Source organism: Molothrus ater, chromosome 10 (assembly GCF_012460135.2).
Source record: "Molothrus ater isolate BHLD 08-10-18 breed brown headed cowbird chromosome 10, BPBGC_Mater_1.1, whole genome shotgun sequence".
NCBI classification, from domain to species: domain Eukaryota; kingdom Metazoa; phylum Chordata; class Aves; order Passeriformes; family Icteridae; genus Molothrus; species Molothrus ater.
Window position 1 is genome coordinate 9,506,024 of NC_050487.2, and position 17,890 is coordinate 9,523,913.

At 40.2% G+C, this 17,890-nt stretch overlaps 1 protein-coding gene across 3 annotated transcripts in view; it reads left to right on the top strand.

The window, feature by feature from the left end:
• Window positions 1-10,479, top strand: part of NYAP2 (neuronal tyrosine-phosphorylated phosphoinositide-3-kinase adaptor 2) — a 136,663-nt gene extending 126,184 nt beyond the window's left edge. For all 3 annotated transcript variants that reach the window (XM_036388404.2, XM_036388405.2, XM_036388407.2), the window contains one exon: window positions 6,471-10,479. In XM_036388404.2, the coding sequence (XP_036244297.1) occupies window positions 6,471-6,698 (228 nt within the window). In that variant the 3' untranslated portion in view covers window positions 6,699-10,479. The remainder of the gene's footprint in view (window positions 1-6,470) is intronic.
• The last annotated feature ends 7,411 nt before the right edge of the window (window positions 10,480-17,890 follow it).

Below are 17,890 nucleotides of genomic sequence, written 5' to 3' on the forward strand. Positions count from 1 at the left end.
TGCCTTTTTTTATTTCATTGTATTTTGTGTTAGCTTAAGATCACTTTGCTATAGCCTCACTTCAGCTATTGGGCTTTTATTTTAGCTATGTTACGCAGTTCTGACAAAGAAAAGGATATTTTTATACAACAGCCATGATGTGTAATGTAGTTTTTCCCCATTGTTCAAGAGTCAGCCCCTTTTCTCATCCAACAGGAAAGGGAGATGTTCATGAGGGCCAGAGGCAAACAGCATCTTCCTGAGGCCCATAACCTATGGAATTTCAGCACAAGAATTGGGAACCTACACTACTAGGAAAAAATTATGAGAACCCAACAGAATCATGGGGCTCTCTTATTGCCCAGAGCTTCTGATTTCACATCAAATAAGCCAATAGCATTAAAACAAGGCAAGCAAAGAATTTAACAGGCAGGATGTCATGAGGAGAAACAGCTGAAGGGTATATGCTGTTGACTAAAGCCCTCATGTAAACTATAGTGGAAGATATTTTTTTAGGTCATTAGAAGTTCATACACTATAAAAGAACACCCTGCTCACAGATGTGTCCAGAGCATGATCGGGTGGTCACGTCAAATATTAGAAAGGGTTCCTTTAAAATGAATGAAAATTGTCAACATTTTCAAACTTAGTGACTACTAATAGATCTGTGTACAGTATTTCAAGTACTTCTTCTCTCACGTGGCATTTTTAGCAGCACATATTTTCACAGGCACTCGTGAAAAATTATAATCACCTTCAGTGATAGGATTCCTGAAACACCTGTTAGCACTGGGAATTAGCATGGCTTTATCCTCCTACCACACTTCACCCCAGTGGCCTGATTTTGGAGGAGCAGAGTTGCTCCTGGCACTTGCTCTCCTCTTGTCTCCTGCCTGCCCAGCGCTCAGGGCTAAGGTTACCTAGGGCTTGGCTTGAGACAAGGGATATATGTGGGACTTGTTTAGCACAAAATGTCTTTTTACTAAGAGAGAGCATTATCCATCCATGTATTTATATAACTATTTATTTAACACATGAATAAGTAAAATTTTTCACAGCTAAGGGAGTGCCAGGCCTGGTACTGAGGATGTTTCATTCTATACTTTTAGTTCTGCTCATGGATTTTTCTTTCCACAGCCATCATGTTTTCCATTTGGAAAGGCTATGCTACATGGGATCATTTGGTTTGTATGTAACTTACAGGTATCACAATGTCTTTATTCAATGCCATTCATGTGCTCAGGAACTTGCACAGCCCTGCTTGGGGTCTGTCCTGATGCACTTTGCCCAGTGCCCTTTATAGCAATAGTCCAGTTCCTGAAGAGGAAGAGTCTGACCTCACAGTGTGGATATTCATTCTCAAAAAGATACAAGATATTTTCTACACCTGGTGAACACAGCTAACCTGTGTGTAAAGTTGTGTCCATCAGTAGCTGCTTAATTGTATCATTGGATAATATTTTAGTCTTTTTCTATCTGTAACTATGACTCTCTCTGCCAAACCAAACTATCCTGCTTGGTTACGAACAAAGAAAGAACCATGTTCATTTACATTTCTCTTTCTTGCTGCAAACACCCATGTCTTGAGCCCTTTAGTGGAAGTGCTGGTGCAGTGTGTCACGACACAGCGAGGGCCGTCAGTGTCCAGCAGTCAGGGGTGGGGGTGCCCAGGGCTGGGCAACAGAAAACAGAAATAGTCCTCTGTGACACCAGGGGCTTCCTGGCAGTGTGAGTCACTGCCTGTTCCCCAAAGCCTGTTCTGTTTTCCCTGGAATTATGTGCTTTTCCCAGTGAATCCTGATGTGGCAGAGAACTATGACATGTACTGACCTCTGGCTTCTAGTCCTGGCCTCTAAGAGCGATTGAACTGGACACGTTCTGCCCACCAAACCTCTGCTCCAAGACAGCTCTGTGGTCTAGCTCAGGGCAATCTGATTTAAGCAATACTTGTATTTGGAAACCATTGGGACTGCTAATTATCTTTCTGGAATAATATGAAATTTCAAACTGATGAGATATGAGATCAGGCCCACTGCTAATGCAGGCACACAAAAATGTACTGCTTTCACTTTGCAGAGAAGGGAACTACTTTGTCTAGCTTGTTTCTTTGACCTTCATAAAGCATTAAAACACCCACCAGAAGGGATCTTTTTTTACTTTGAAGGATTTTAGTTTTGCAGTGTTTTGAGGATATGTAAAGTTGTTTTATCTTAGTTGAAGGTGGGTATATTACTTCTTGTTCCATGGCACTACCAACATAGAACCCAAGAATGCATAAAAGATCTTAATAGCATTTCCTTCCAATGTTTTGGGAATAAAAAATAGCAGAAAACTGAGAGAAAATAGTACAAGTAAGGTAAGGCAACCTTAGACTGGTTTCTTCTAAAGATAGTGAAGTTGGTGATTAAAACTGTATGGAAAAGCTCAGTTTTGTATAGTGGAAGGAGTTTCTTACTTTTTGTTGTTGATGTTCAAGTTTGGTACAAGCATTTGCTTTGAAGAAGATTTTTGAAGAAAAACTAGAGACTGATGACTAATCTAAGGGTGAGGGTGTTTACCAAGAACTTGTCAGACATCCTGATTTACTCTTTACTCAGTCACATTCAGGTGAGAGAATTTATCCAACCACCCTATATTCCTGTATGCTTCCTACACATCCAGTCATCACGCAGCTTCTGCTGCCTGCTTAGGAGCAAGGAATTGAGCCTACCTCCAACACCTTCTTGGTGAATGTCCAAACTTCTGGGCCTTTGCCTGGTGTTTTTCTTCCCTCTCTTGCTCTATCTGATTTAAAATAAAAATTTTATAAAAGGTGTCTTATACCTTGAATAATCTAATGAGTAAAAATTCCATGAAAAAAAAAATTATGTGCAATCAGCAGGTTTTGTAATCCAAAGGATATTATGGGATGTAGTACCTGATTCACATCCTGGAATCTCCAGGAGGTCCCTTCTTGCAATCCTAACTTTTGTTTCTAGCTCTTTCTTCCCTCTTCAGTAAGAATAGGCTTTGGGCCAAGACTCTTTGGTCAGAACCAAGTTTTCCTCTCCTGTGCTCTGTCTTGCTGGCTGTTACCTCCAGTGCTGATGCATTTTGTGCCTGTCTGTCATCCACATGTGCAGCCAAGCTCTGACATGCTGCAGTATGTGCACCATTCCTCAAGCACGCTGGGATCTTTCCCAGGAGAGCTGTATAGCTGTAAAATGTTTTGAATGCTCTACTTTTTTCCATAAATCAGGTTGTAACATCATTATTTTTTGTTTCTCACACTGAACAAATTCCTTGTTATGATGTAGCAGGGATATTAACAGCCAGGTGCATGGCCAGAGGAGCAGGCCAAAGCCAGAAAGGAGGGAGGAGGTGAGAAAAATTAGTGCTAGAACTAAGTGTGAGTGCCATCATTTCAGTCACTGGGAGGATTAGGCCTAAGACTCCAGTGTTAAACACATTGGCTTTAAACACCTTAGTAGCCCTACTGAAGTCATCAAGGGTTTTTACTGTGATTAACAGCTGGGTTGAGTCCTGGCCTGTGAGTCTCAGTGCCTGTTATTTGTCAAGGAAACACTGAAAATTTACTTAACACTCTGGGACTTTCATATCAACATGGTTATTGTCATTTCTGTAGTTCATTGATTTGCAGTGGGGATTTCCTCTCAGGTCTGTCTTGCAGCTTCCAGTGGCCATGAAACTTTGTTCTTAATATTTTTATTTTGTTGCACTTAAACACTAAATAACTGGGCAAAACTATAAAAAAAAAAACCTCTATTATTTAGGCTTATTTTAATATAAAGCTTTTTCCCCCCGCCAGGCCTTTCAACATGGTATGTGTTATCTTGGTATATTTTAGCAAATGACTTTGCCCACCCCAGTTCTACATGTTCTCCCTGAACACACCATTATTCAGTGCAGTTCCAGGGGAGGATTTTGCCAAGTGGACAGTATACCTTAGATGCTGACAGGAAGGACTTAGCCATCAAACAAAAACAGAATTAAAAAATCCCAAGCAGACTTGAAAATCTGCATCTGGGAAAGTGGGAAAATTCAAATTCTTCACAGTAAATGATTCACAAACCATAGCAAAATATGATGGCCAGTATGAAAAAAGGATTTTGGAGCTGCCTACTCTTGGGTATATTTTAGGTGCTGTTTTGCAGGGGCTGGCAGAGTGTTTGTGTAACTGATACTTTCTACAACTCCATTTCTATCTTTGGGAAGTTGCAACTGGCATTTTAGAACTCAGCATGTCAAAGTGCTGCTTGTGTCCCCTTGAGTGCCTCCTTGAGTGCAGGAGGTCAGTCCCACGAGGCACCGTGTTGGCACGGCACCGTGTGTGGCACAGCGGGGGTGGCGCGGGTGGGACACCTCTCACGGGCGCTGCTTGGTGACACTTGGTGGCTGGAGCACACGCGTGCTGCGGGGTTGGCACTGGCACACGCTCTGCCTGTGACGTGATGGGCTGTAAAAGAGAAGGTATTTCCCAGTGCCTACGAGAGGAAATCCGTGCTCAAGCGCTGGTGTCGTCAAGCCTGGCGCAGAAGCCGCTGTGCTGGTGAATATTTGTGTAATGAATTGTGTGCAGACTGTGTCCCTGTCCTTCCCCACGGAGGAGGACCCAGCCAAGCTGAAGACACTGCTCTGTAAGTACTGACCCACCGCTGGTGAACAGAGTGTCAGGAAATCTGGATCAGGCAGAGCCTCTCCAAAGATCTGTGGAGTGGAGCCAAGGGGGGGTGGGAGGGAGCATCTCCAGTTCAGACAGGGAGTTTTGAACCAAGCCTGGGCACCCAAAGAGAGAAAGTCTCTTGGCCATGGCAGATGCTGTGCCTCATGCCCACCTGCACCACAGTAAACATTGGATCGTGCCTGAAATGAAAGATAAGTATTCAATTAAAAGAGCAGGCACAGCAGAATTCCTGAAAAAAATGGCTCAGCCATTCAGGAGGACACATTCCAGATAAGTTATCGGTGTAATTCAAAATTCATAAGAACATTCAAGGACCGAAATCCATATTATGGTTTAAACTTGTTTTACTCACAGTACTATCTAGTGTATAAGGTAAGCATGGTTTTGTGATAAAAGCCTTTTATCCTCTTTTGCCCTTTTTTTTTTTTACAAAAGTATTGACATTTCTGTATTCTAATAATTTTTCTGTTTGAGCATATAATTTTTTATTACTTTTTCTGGTAGGCTTTCCTAAATTTACTCCCTTTGCTTTGTTTTCTGCTATGAATCTGAACATTTGCTTAATCTATTATCAATAAATGCTAAATAGGCTTCAAGCTGAACACAAAAACTACTGAGATCCAAGGAAGTTGGATCTATAAGGGATTCTGCAGGGGATTCTAGGCAAACCAGGCACCAGTTCTTGAGTCTTGGTGTATGCCCATGCTTGGTATTCTAAGACTTGTGAATGAAAGGCATGTGCATTAGTAAATGTATTCAAATTCCATAATAACAAAGATACAATTCCTTCATGAACCACAAGTTCTGCCAAAGTATTGCTGTAGATGTTTATTTTCATGTCAAAAGCAGAGATGTACCTGGACAGTCCCTGTGAAGGTACCATGTGCATTTACTAACATACAAATCCTTATCTCTTGGGAAAAAAATGTGGGGAAATTCAAGACATCACATTTGCAAAGTAAGTATTCAGAGGAAGTTTTCTGAGCTGTGGGTATACAGTGATGTCCAAAACCAATGAGCCCTTTCAGAGGAATTTACTATTAGTGATTTCTGTTCCAGTCTAAAGCCTCTGAAGACACATTTTCGATTGTGAACTCCCACTGAACTCAAATGAAGTCACATTCTCAGCTTCAGAGGGGCTGTGACATGTACTTACAGCTAAACATATGCTAACCTCCCCTTTTGGATCAGGATCATGTTCTCCAGTATTCCACATGCATGAAAACATGGAGTTTCTTAACTCTTGTGCCTTCCAGTTAATGAAACATCACAGAGTAGGATAGGTTAATCCATATAATTTGCATGAAGTTCAATAAATCATTTTAACAAAATTTAACAGTTATATTTAGCTTGATACTCAGAAATGTTAACACCCTGCTTTTAATGTGACAGATTGGATTTGGAAAGCAATATAAAACGTGGGTTTCAGTGTGTAGAATTTTTTATTTCCACAACTTAAGGATGCTGTTAAGATCCATGTGCCTTTTTAAGATCTATTGTACCATTTAAAATCCAACCTGTGCTAGATTGCCAAAACCATTTATCTTAGATTTTAGTGCTCTGGAGAAGTTAAAACTGGGATCTTCTATTACCCTTTATTTTCTTAAAGAAGTAGTTAGAAGTAAAGACTAGCTCTGTTTCTGTTGTTGGCATAGAGATTTTTATTCATAAAATTAGAGTGTTTCAAATAAGAGTAAGCTAACTTCGCAAAAAAAAAAAAAAGCATATTTAATCTATGACCAAGACAGTTATTTTTATATTTTTTCCCTCTTTTTTTTTTTCTTCCTCCATCCACCTCCCCCAATAGGTGACTTGCATGCAGTGGTTGCAAGGGGACCATACGATGCTGGACATGATTGAAAAAAAGCGTTGCCTCTGCAAAGAGATCAAAGCTCGACAGAAATCAGAGAAAGGACTCTGCAAACAGGACAGCATGCCTATCTTGCCAAGTTGGAAAAAGAATGCTGGGACCAAGAAGTACAGCCCTCCTCCTTATTCCAAACAACAAACTGTTTTCTGGGACACTGCAATTTGACAGGCCTGTGGAGGATGCCCTCTCCACTGTGTGGCACCAAGCACAGGTAGCCTGCTTTCTTTAAAAGGCAAAGGCTCTAATCTAAGACTTACCTGCAGGTGGTGAACTTCCTAGGAAAAAAACACACCAGTACATTGCTCACCTGTCAATCAAGAGAGAGACTTAAGTTTCCGACTGGATTAAGGCATACATATTTATCCAGGATTTTTTTGGATCCAGAAGATATCAAATGTAAATATTTCACCAATATATTGAAAACACCCAAACTAATACACTGTTTAAATATATAAATATATATATATAAATTCAAAAATTTATGGAGAATTTTACTATATAATGTTACTGTTATACTGTTTTATTACCTATTTTCTATGTTCTATTCTACTCTTCACCCCCGCCGCCACCATTTTATTTCTCTGACCTGCCTAGATGTGGCCTCTGTACAAAAGCATGTGGTTGTACGTGTTGTTGGAGAGGACAATGTACAAAACAACTCGGTGCTAGGGCTGTAGAGGATAACTAGAGTCGTACTTGTTAGATGTCCTTAGCTAGGGGGGTGGGATGGACAAAGGAGAGAGTTCTGGTGGGAAACAGCAAACCTGCAAGCACTGAAAGTACAAGTGCTCAGTGCAGGTGCCCAAACTGCATTTAAAATATTAATTGTTCTGCATCTGTTTTCCCATAATGATAACCAGATTAATTGTCCTTGGTTTTATATGAACCATTCACTAAAATGATTTGGCCAAGGAACTAAATTTTCTGCAGCACAGCCTGCGACAGAATCTCTTCCCTGAAGACGTTCCATTGATTAGCAGAGACCATGGTTCACTGTGACTAAGCATTGTGCAGCCCTTGGCGGAGAGAGCCGGCGGCTCAGCGGGGTGAGGCAGTGCCACTGCAGCCGCCGTCCCCTGTCCACATTTACTGACGGTCCAGAAAATAAAGGCGACAAAATATGTTTACATGTTTGTTATTTTTAAATCCAGCAGCACATCCTTACTTAGCTGTGTCAGATTTCCTCGTGTTGTTTCTGTGGGCTGGATTTCAGACCCCTTGAAAGGCTGTTGGGAAATCCCTCTTGGTTTCATGCCGTTTTGAAGCAGAAGCCCACGTAACGCGTTCTCCCGGCTATGCCGTTTCTTCTTCCTGGCTGCTTCTGGAATTGGCTTGCAATCCTGTATTATATTACATCCATTTTAACAGAATATTATGTCATGACCAAAGAATTACGACCTCCTGGTTTTAACGGGAGAAAGGGATGGCTTATACTGATTATGAGGGTGAAATCTGTGCGGTGAAATATCTTCCAAAAGGATCTGTTGAGGACGAGGGAAAATTGTACTGCGGTGGAGTAGGGGGAAAGAAAGATCTATGGCATATATTTTGTATATTAAAATATCTATCTATGTGTCTGAAGTTTGGTAGTACGAAATTCCCTCTTTAAAACAATCATTTTAATGTTATATTCACCAAGAAGAAAAGGTGTGTTGTTTGAAACTTCTTATTATATTGGCTTTTCTTTAAAATTATATTGACAGCATTGCTACAGCTGTAATTGCTGATCAAAAAAGACCAAAAATAACAAATTTTAGAAGGTTTTTGTAATCTATATTGCTAAAGTTTGAGTTTCAGTAATGTTTTATCAGTAGTAGTTTCTTTTCAGCCTCTGAAATAAAGTTTTTAAATATTTTATAACTAATTAACTAATGTATATTTTGATGTCCAAACTGAGATTTCTGTAAAAGATGAAGTGTGTGTTTATATGTGTGTATGTATATTAGCATTACTGTATATGTATATATGCATATGTGTACACACATATACATGTATATATGCATGTATCTATATATACCCATAGATGTGTGCATACGTATATCCGCATATGTTAAATATTGGTATGTTAGGAATATACAAAGGCTGGAATAGGTACAGAGTTGAAATTCAGATTTGAAGACCCCCTCACAGCCCAAAATGACAGAAGACATGAAAAAAACCTGGAGGCTGTCAGGGAATCTTTGAACACCTTGCATCCGAAAGACACCAACTGTTTATTCTGCTTATTCTCTCTTTGTTAAAGAAAGAAAATTGCAGAAGAAAAACTCCAGAAATCTCGCAAAGTTCCAGAATCTGCTGGAAAGAAGAAGACTTGTTGGTCATGAGAAATCTGTTGAGATAACAGGTTCATTATTCAGCAAGTGTTCATGGTTTGTCTTCCTTGTAATGTGGCAAGAGAAGAATTTCCCATATCCATGTGTGAAACACTTAGCTCAGCCCTTTCCCCCAGCTGCACAAAGTCACTGGTGACAGAACCCAAGCAGGCGTTCGGTCAGCTCTGCCAGTCCTTGTCCTCACTGGTTTCCTCCTGGAGCAGCTCCAGGAACGTCGCTGGCAGCGCAGACCCTGGGCACACCTGCCGGGGGAAGGCAGTGTCAGTGTGAACGGTTCTGTCCTTGCTGGTGTTTGTTCATATCGTGTCCTTTCCATATCGACATGTAACAGGAATAATGATCAGGGAATTGAAGCGTTCTTGTCCTAGAGCAGACTTGCTTAGCCTGCTGCAAACTCCTTGTTTTGCTTTTATTGCTCAACACTGTTTATGTTGTCCTTCCTAAATAACTGCCCATGTGCTTCCAGACCTCCATTGTATCCCATGGAAACAATGGCTTTTTGTTTTAAAGTGCAACAACATGAATAAGTAAAACATAACTTAGCACTTACCTTCAAAGCACTTTAGAAATGTGAAGTAAACCTCATGCTTGTGAGCCGTTTTACTGAGGAGGGACATGAGGCTCAGGCAGAGTAGTTTCCCAAGGTCAGGGACAGAGCCAGAGCAGGACACAGCCACTGCCCTGTCCCCTGACCCACCTGGCCCACCCCACGGCTCAAGTAAAAGGCACATGGTCCTGCCGAGAGCTGCCATCACAATGCTGTCACACATTTCCTACATCACCTCTTGTTTCAGCAGCTTCTGTGTCACAGGGTGAATGACAGTGCTTAGTTACACACGGTCATTAAAGCTGTAGTCTGTATAAATATGCAATCTGTATATACATACAGATCACATATATACACACACTTATGGAGACTGTATATATGAATTGTTTGGTATGCACTTATTTTGCTTTAAACTCCTGAAGTTAAACATTATAGTGTAGCAATTTGTGTAAGGTGCACTGTGATTTCAAGAAAGCACAGTAAAGTCACAGGTCTTGTTATTCTTGCACTAAAAATGTGTTTACGTATATTAGCCAATGTATGTCTACTTTATCGCTCCTTTTGACAAATTAAAGCAAATGGTATAAAATAGTATGGGGTTTTTTGGTTTGGGTTGTTTATTTTTAAGTGGACAATGGCACTATGTTTTTAAATGACAGGGTTTTTAAATAAAATGAAATCATTCTGTGTTCATTCCAATGTAATACATTTACCAATATCTTGAAACTGAATGTCATGTTGCTTTTTTTTATATTTCATTAGAAATTGTCAGGTATGTGCCTGAGATTGTGTAGGACTAAGGAGTAGCTAGAGGCTAACTGTAATCATATATTATTAGCCGTTTCTATATACACAGTATAAATACATATTAATTTTCTTTTCATTTTTGTACTTGATTTTTTTAGGTAAGATGTAATTAAATGTACTTTGATACTTCTGAAGTAATAAGATGTTGTTTGAAGATCAATTCTGCTTTCTTTAGTGCATTGACAATATTTTACAATAATTTAGTGCTTATTTATTTGTGCTCCGGTGTAATTATAATAAAAAGCAATAGTTTAAAATATTTGGCTGTTCATTTTTGTTTGATAGTTTAAGTTTAGAGACAGGTTATGCACTAGGGATTAGCCAGAGATTCCTGGGAGGAAAAGTCAAGTCATAGATGTTTATTTATAGCATTCCCTAGGCACATTTTTAATCATACCATTTGTTGGAGGAAATGAATTAATTGCTTTAATAGGTTAGTATTTGCAAGTCATGCCTCATTGCATCTAATGCCATGAGTGCCATCCTCAACTAAATCCTTAGGATAAGATTTCTCTGAAGAGCAGATAAGTTTTTTCACAGTTTGGAATGGCAGATGCTCATTTCAAAGACACCCCCTTCAAAGATCTCCATTTGCAGAATATCCTCAAATGTGAGAGGGACCTATCACACTCTCCATAAAGCTCTAAAAAATCTGCTCAAAAGTAAGCATAATCTTCCTGTTTCCAGACAAAGGCTTTAGTCCCATGAGGATGTAAAACCCAGCCCTTGCAGAGGAATTCCACAACTTTTTAAAGACATATCCCTAATATTTTTAAGAAGGCATTTTGTAATTTTAAAAGGTTTCCAAGAACAAGTAAGCAAACAAGTAGTTAATAAAGAAGCCAGTCAGAAACAGTAAAGCTCTTGCTGTGCCACTGAGACCATATTTCTCTCCTTTCATGAAAAGAAGCTGCCTCCAATATACAAAAAAGTCTTATCCTTGTCTGTACAGATCTGCATGCAGAAGTGCACTGGGAGGGAGAAGCTTTTGTTTGTCTTCAGCAGGACCTGCTTCTGGGACAGGTTGCAAATGATCCAGAAGGTGCTTTCCAAGTGCTTCCCTGTCCCAGGAGTCACCTGCTTTCCCCAAGACACAGCCTCTCTCCTCAGCAGCAATGCCACTGACAGGGCCCATATATAGGATGAAGAACTTTGCTACCCCTTCCTCTCCCCAGCCCCTGACACAGATGTTCAGAGTGAGGCATCCTCTGAAGCAAAGTCCAGCCTTTTCTCACTGGCTCTATGTTTTGTAGAAGACCCCATATGGATGACTAGAAATTAACACTGTTTTACAGGGATTTCTCCAGCCCTAAAAGAGGAAAAAAGAATTTGTCCATTTGTCAGATTCATGTCTGTGCTCGTCAGTGGTATGGTTCACAAAGTCCTGTGTCCTAGCTCATTTCTAAATGATTGCCATGATGACTTCCAACATTCACATTACCCCACATGACATTCCTGACCACTTCTGGACACTGCAGCACTTGAACAGAGAAGGAATGAAATGGGAGCATTGCCAAATGAATCAGGGAACATAAATATGGGGGAAAATCAGACATTTTCCTCTTTGAAATATGCATATTCTCTTTCTTTTTCACTGCAGAAAGACTTTATATACCATTGTTTTTTAAACAGAAGAGGTTTAAATTAAAAGGAGACAAGACCATAAAAAGCAACAGTTGAGTTTTACGCTTGTATTTTCTCTAAGTTTATTTAGAAGTGGAAAGGTGCCTGCAGTCCTCTATCTTGGGTCTCTGCTCCTTTTCCATTTTGAAAGCCATCACAATACCACTGGCTGGAGTTGCTGCTGTTTCTCCCCTGCAGTCACTCGGAGTGACCTCAGCTGGTGCCAGAGTGGCTGAGAAGCAATTAAAGCACAGAGGGCCTTGTCTTGCTGGGGAACAAGTAACCTGCCCTGAGCACAGCAGGGAAGTCAAGCAGCCCTTAGAGGGAAGATGGGCCAACATCTCTCAGATCTATGGCCAGCTCTCACAGAGCTGGCAAGGGAAATGCAGGAAACCAAATAAAATTTACAAAACCAGAAGACAACTGAAAAGAAACACTGCTCAAAGGCAAGACTGAACACATTTGGCTTTTATTTTCTAAACCTGCCAACATCTCTTTTATGGTGCTTTTTCTTTTCCTTTAAAACAAGGTTACACATCTGTCACCTTTTAATTGAGATTTTTGGCACCAGGGCAGTTGGTGGTTTCAGTGTTTTTCCCACCTATCATATATTTTCATCTTCTTTTGCCTCCTTCTCTCTTTCTGTCTCATCCTTTCTTTCATGGTGTGCTTGGGGAAATATATTTGTAGGTACAAGAGTTGCCATCATCTTTTTTTTCCCATTAATATTCTCTACCTCCCCTGTTCTCAGCCAGCTCTGTGCTCTCTTAACCCTCATGAAAACATACGAGGAGAGCAGGAGGATGAACCACCATTGATTTTATTTTAGAAGGTAGGATTTATCAACGCTGTTCTTGGCTTATACACAGCAAGTTTCACAGAGGGCTGGGGAAAGAGGAACGTGGGGAAACACGGAGCTTCAGCCTGGGGCACAAGGGTGTCCCTGGGGCAGCACGGCCAGTCACAGTGACCCGGCAGGGAGCCAGGCAGGGTCCCTTACCCTCGTCCAAGTCATACCCACCAGGAGGAACCTCCTGTGGCAGGATCTTGGTGAACATCGCAGTGTGCCGTGTTTGGAACGCAGCCCGAGTGTCAGCCCCGGGGGAGAGAGCAGCCTGCACTTCCTCTGCAGTGCTCCCGATTGAATCCTGCTCTCCATGACCTTATACTTTCTTTGGACGTTAACACCTCTGCAAAGTGGGTGTTAAATGGTGTTGTTAGTGTCTGTAGCGTGGTTTTATATCCACTTGAGAAGTGTAAATGATTCTACAAGGTGCAGGGCAATGGAAAATCAGCTTTCCCCAGGCTCCAGCTGGCTGGGGAAATTCAAATTAACTCCTGTGGAATCCAGCTCCTACCAAAGAGCTCTATTCTTTCCCAAGTTCTTCAGGGTTTTTTTACTGTTCTTGTAAACACAACAACTGAATGGCTGGTGTGTTTATTTATTAAGTTTAAAGAGGCTAAGTTGTCCTTGGCCAAGCAGGCAAAGACATTCAATTTCTGCCTGGCTTTTACGCTCGTTTGAGAATTTTGTCTCAGTTTCTGCTGAACTATGTGCCCCGTCCAAGAAGCCCACACCTTCTTTCCCTGGCTCTTACTCTGTGTGTGGGATGTGGTGGCACATGTTGTAGATGAAATCAGCTGACAGGATGAGTTATTCCCTGGGGTATGTATTTCACTGACTAGGCACTATCTGAGAGTGTTTCTTCATCCTCTGAACTGTATCGCTTACAATTTCCACACTCACCATGGGTAAGACTTCTCCCCCAGGCTTTGGCCATCTCTGTCCCTGGCCATGGTGACAGAACATCTGGCCTAGCTTCCTAAAAGGCATCTGATTTGGTGGTACATCCAAATAAGAGGATAAATTTTGAAATTAACTAGGATCCAACCTATTCAGAGTACTCAAGGTTGCAAGCAATGCCATCTGCCTCAATAAAAAAGAGACTTCTACTCCTTGTGCAGCAACAGTCAGCAGGGGAAAACCTGCAGGGTGAAAGGGTTAAAAATCAGCACCTGAAAGGGTCATTTAAGCTCACCTGAGCCACTCAATACCCCTTGCAGTGCACCTGGCAGCACTCCCTTAGGTTTGCAGCCCTACAGAATGGTGGTGACCTTTGAGGGAAAGCCCAGCCAGGCATCTCATCTGAGCAGCAGCTCGGGGCAGCCTTGGCACTGCCCACCCCTGTGGGTGTGGGTGTGCCTTCGCTGTGAGCCCTTGCAAACAGGTACTGCACAGTCACCACAGGCAGTGCTGGAATGATCCTGCCAGCATTTGTGCCAGGGATTTACTGCTGTGGACTGACAGGAACTGTGAGTTTCACCAGTTATCATGAGTTTTTCCTTGTAGTTTTGCTGCTGTTTCATTTATCCTGGGAAGCTCTCCTCTGTTTCCTCACTTATGTCTATTTTTGTAGACACAGACAGAAGTACAAATCTCCAGTACACTGTCTGAATTAATACTCTGACTCTATGGCTGAGAGAAATGCTGAAAGCCCTTCATAATAGCAGGTTTGAAATGAACTAAGTAACGTGTCTGATTCTTATTTTTATTTTTGCCAAAACTTTAATATTCCTTGATTTTCCATCTGTTTCAGGAATTCAAGCACAAATAATCTTTTGAAAATTGGTACCAGAAGAAATTTCCAATTCTGACAAGTTTTAATCCAATAGAAAAGCAAATCTGAGTTCATGCTTTGTTTACTTCCCTAAGAAAGTTTTCTTACTGCCTATTTAATTTCCACAGAGAAACTATTGCTTATGTTAACAGGGTTCTGCAACATATAAATCACCTTTCAGTCCTTCTCTCTCTGAGAAAGAATGAATACATAGTGCTTTTCACTCAGGTTTTTCTTTCTCAGTATGTCCGCAAGATAAATGAGAGCTCTGCCAAGTGAGGTTAGTGACTTTAAGGAAGGGAAAGATTGTTTAGAGTCTCAGTCTGGTGAAATATAGCACTTAATGTACATATTCTGCTAGTTCAAGGCATGTTTTAGGGAAGTTTTATACTTTTTCCATGGCAAATTAATAGGAAATTGGAAAAAAATGCTGACTTTGGATTTTTGCTTGTGGCAAAGTTCTTTGTCCTTCAAACTTTATCTTGACTGAAGAACACTAGATAATATAGTCAAGAAGAATAATTCATGGTACATTTACTGCTGTCGTAGCATAGGCAAATATACTCTTAGTATCACTCTGAACCAAAAATATTTTATACACCTTTGATTTGTCTTTGGGTAGACTGTTAGTGGCTGTCTGATACTGTCAAAGGTAAATCAAAGCCTTAATGAAAGATCAGTGTCAACTTATCCCCCTATTTCAGAGAACATTTTAAAATGCTGGACACCTCAACCTCCATTTTTGAATTTAGTCCCATTTTCTACAGTGTGCACCTTACAGATGGCTCTCCACATTCTGCTATTAGCTAGTTTGCTGTGGATCTTCTGTGCTGTATTTTGGGGTTGTAAGTCTTGTTTTTATTCTCTTGAGACTCTCCCATAAACCTTTGAAATAAAGGATAAATTCGTTTTCTGTGATGAGGAATGGGCATTTCACACATCTATTCATGTATGTATGTACACCTTAAACCAAATTGGGTACCTGGTTCCCAGTGCTCCTATAGAAGAACAAGAAAACAGGGTCATGTGCCAATTTTGCATTCAAGGCCTTCACATTAAGAAAGTCTCATACTATGTTATGACAGCTCCAGCTTGGAATCCCAATCTGAAGAAGTCATTTACTTTGCCATAGATTTTAGCACTTTTTTACTTACACATGTGAGTAACTTTCCTCTAGAGAGTTCAAGAAATGACATTACATGCTCCCACAGAATTCAAACAGCAGTATATACTTTAGCTTAACAGATTATTATTGTTTTAAAAGAAAATAGTTTTCAATGTCACAGTTGTCAAGTGCTATTTGATGGATGTAATTCTGCAGTGGAATATGAAACTTTAAGATGGTTTCTTCTTTTAAATACTCTTCTGAGGGGCATTAAGCTCTAGTGTATCTAATTAATGCTTTAAATATTCTTTCCTATCAGTCAATCTTTATCTATATCTGTGCTGCCTTGTTACCCAGTATGAACTGCTCATTGAAATCGATTGTTCCTGGTCTTTTCAACCGTTGATTGTTCTTTCATGGCTGAACACTTTAAAATAACAATATTGATTTTTCTTACATTATAACCCTCCTCATAAGTCCTAACTAGAGACTGTCACTGTTGCCAAAGAACAGGTGGGGACACTTAACAGTTCTGAATTCAGAGTGAAAAAGGTATGCTTACTGCAGTATTCATCCAAGCACGGCTCTTAAGAGTCAGTCTTTTATATTAAAACTGTGGGATTCTATATTAAAACTGTGCTTTGGTTTATTTTGCTTTTAAAATTGGTGAAAATATTTACTTGTAAATGTGAAATAGTGTGACACAGATCCTAGAATGTGCTAAATGGAATATCTCGTGTCTTCACAAGCCTTCAGTTTCCTGAGTTTCCAAATTTCATGGGATCAGAGTAGGACTAGAGAATAATTTCTGTTCTCTCTTCTTCTGCTCAGCACGTGGAGAGTGTAGGGAATGAACTCCATCTCTTGGACCTCTGGTGGCCCAGAGCACTCACCGTGTGCTTGAAGGTGATTTTCAGTCTGGTACTTTCTGATGGCTGTGCAGGGAAGGATGTTCACATCTGGTCTGATCTGGCAGATAAGCAGTAGCATGGCAAATCGTGGTCTCATATAACTGCAACACTCAGGCCTGGCTTCAGGGAAAATGTTAATTAGATCGCTTTCCATTTTCAGGAGAAAGAGGAAGAAACTTTTTTGTATATTATAAATGATAGGACATATCAGGAAGATAAATGCAAAGAACAGGAAGTACAGTTGATTAGAAAATTTGAAATTGAAGTATTTTTTCCTAGAGACTTTGATTTCAATAGAAAAATATGTTTAAATTCTTGTTCTCATTAAAAATATGAAACAATTTTTGAATGTTGGAGTGCCCTAATATTAATTTTGCAAGTGGAATGTCTTTGTTTTTTCAATTTTGAAATGGATTTTTACCATTAAGCAGGTTTTGCATATTGATTTAAAAACTCAAGAAAATATCACCATTTTTGGTGCTGTTACTCAAGTTTAGGACCTTGGAATAGGAAAGACTGCAAACATTGTTTCTTTTGGAAACAAGTTGAAAAATGATTACATGATCCACAAAACAAAAAAATCTGATAGGAATTTGAAGCAGCAGAGCATGACATTGACAGATAAACACCAGGACGGTGGCCACAGTGTGGTCTTTCAGAAGAGCTGCCTGTGGGCAGAGTGTCAAAGGACAACATGAATATCAAGAAAACCCTAAAACAAGCCCTCAGATTCATGAGAACTGGTTGTCTTTGTGACCACACAAAATGATGTGACTGAAAACTGAGGCAGAAAAAAATTGCTGTGTGTCATGGCCTGTTCTGTAAGGTAGAAATTATTTTTCTTCAAGAAAAGGCTCTGTTGCTTTGGACTTTCCTGGTGATTTGAATTGTTATCTGCACCCCTCTTGTTCTGCTTTTACTCATCATATCATTGGAAACTTAATAGTTGAAGTGATCAACAGGAATATTTAGAAAAGGACAAAATCAGGTAGAAGAAAAGCTGATGCAGCAATTTGAACTACCATAGAAGAGAGAAGACATGATACTGAGAAGTTTGTAGCCTGACCCAAAAAATGTGAAATAATGAACAGACTGAATATGCTTTAGTGGAGGAAGTAAAACTAGAAGGAAGAAGATGAACATTTACTACAGTTGTACTTAATGGAGTACAGGAAAACAGCCAAAGATATGTTAAAGTTTAAGGCTGACCCAAGGATATTCTGAATAATTAGTAAAATATAAACCCAGTAGGGATTAACTAAGTGGGAAAGAATTTTTGTGTATTTTTAGCCCCTCCATCACCCATATTGGTGGCATGGCCTTTGTGAAACTGTCCTCAAGACTGTGATACTGTACAATCAAGGTATAGTGTGGATACAAATATTTTTACTCTGAAAACAATATAGAGTTTTG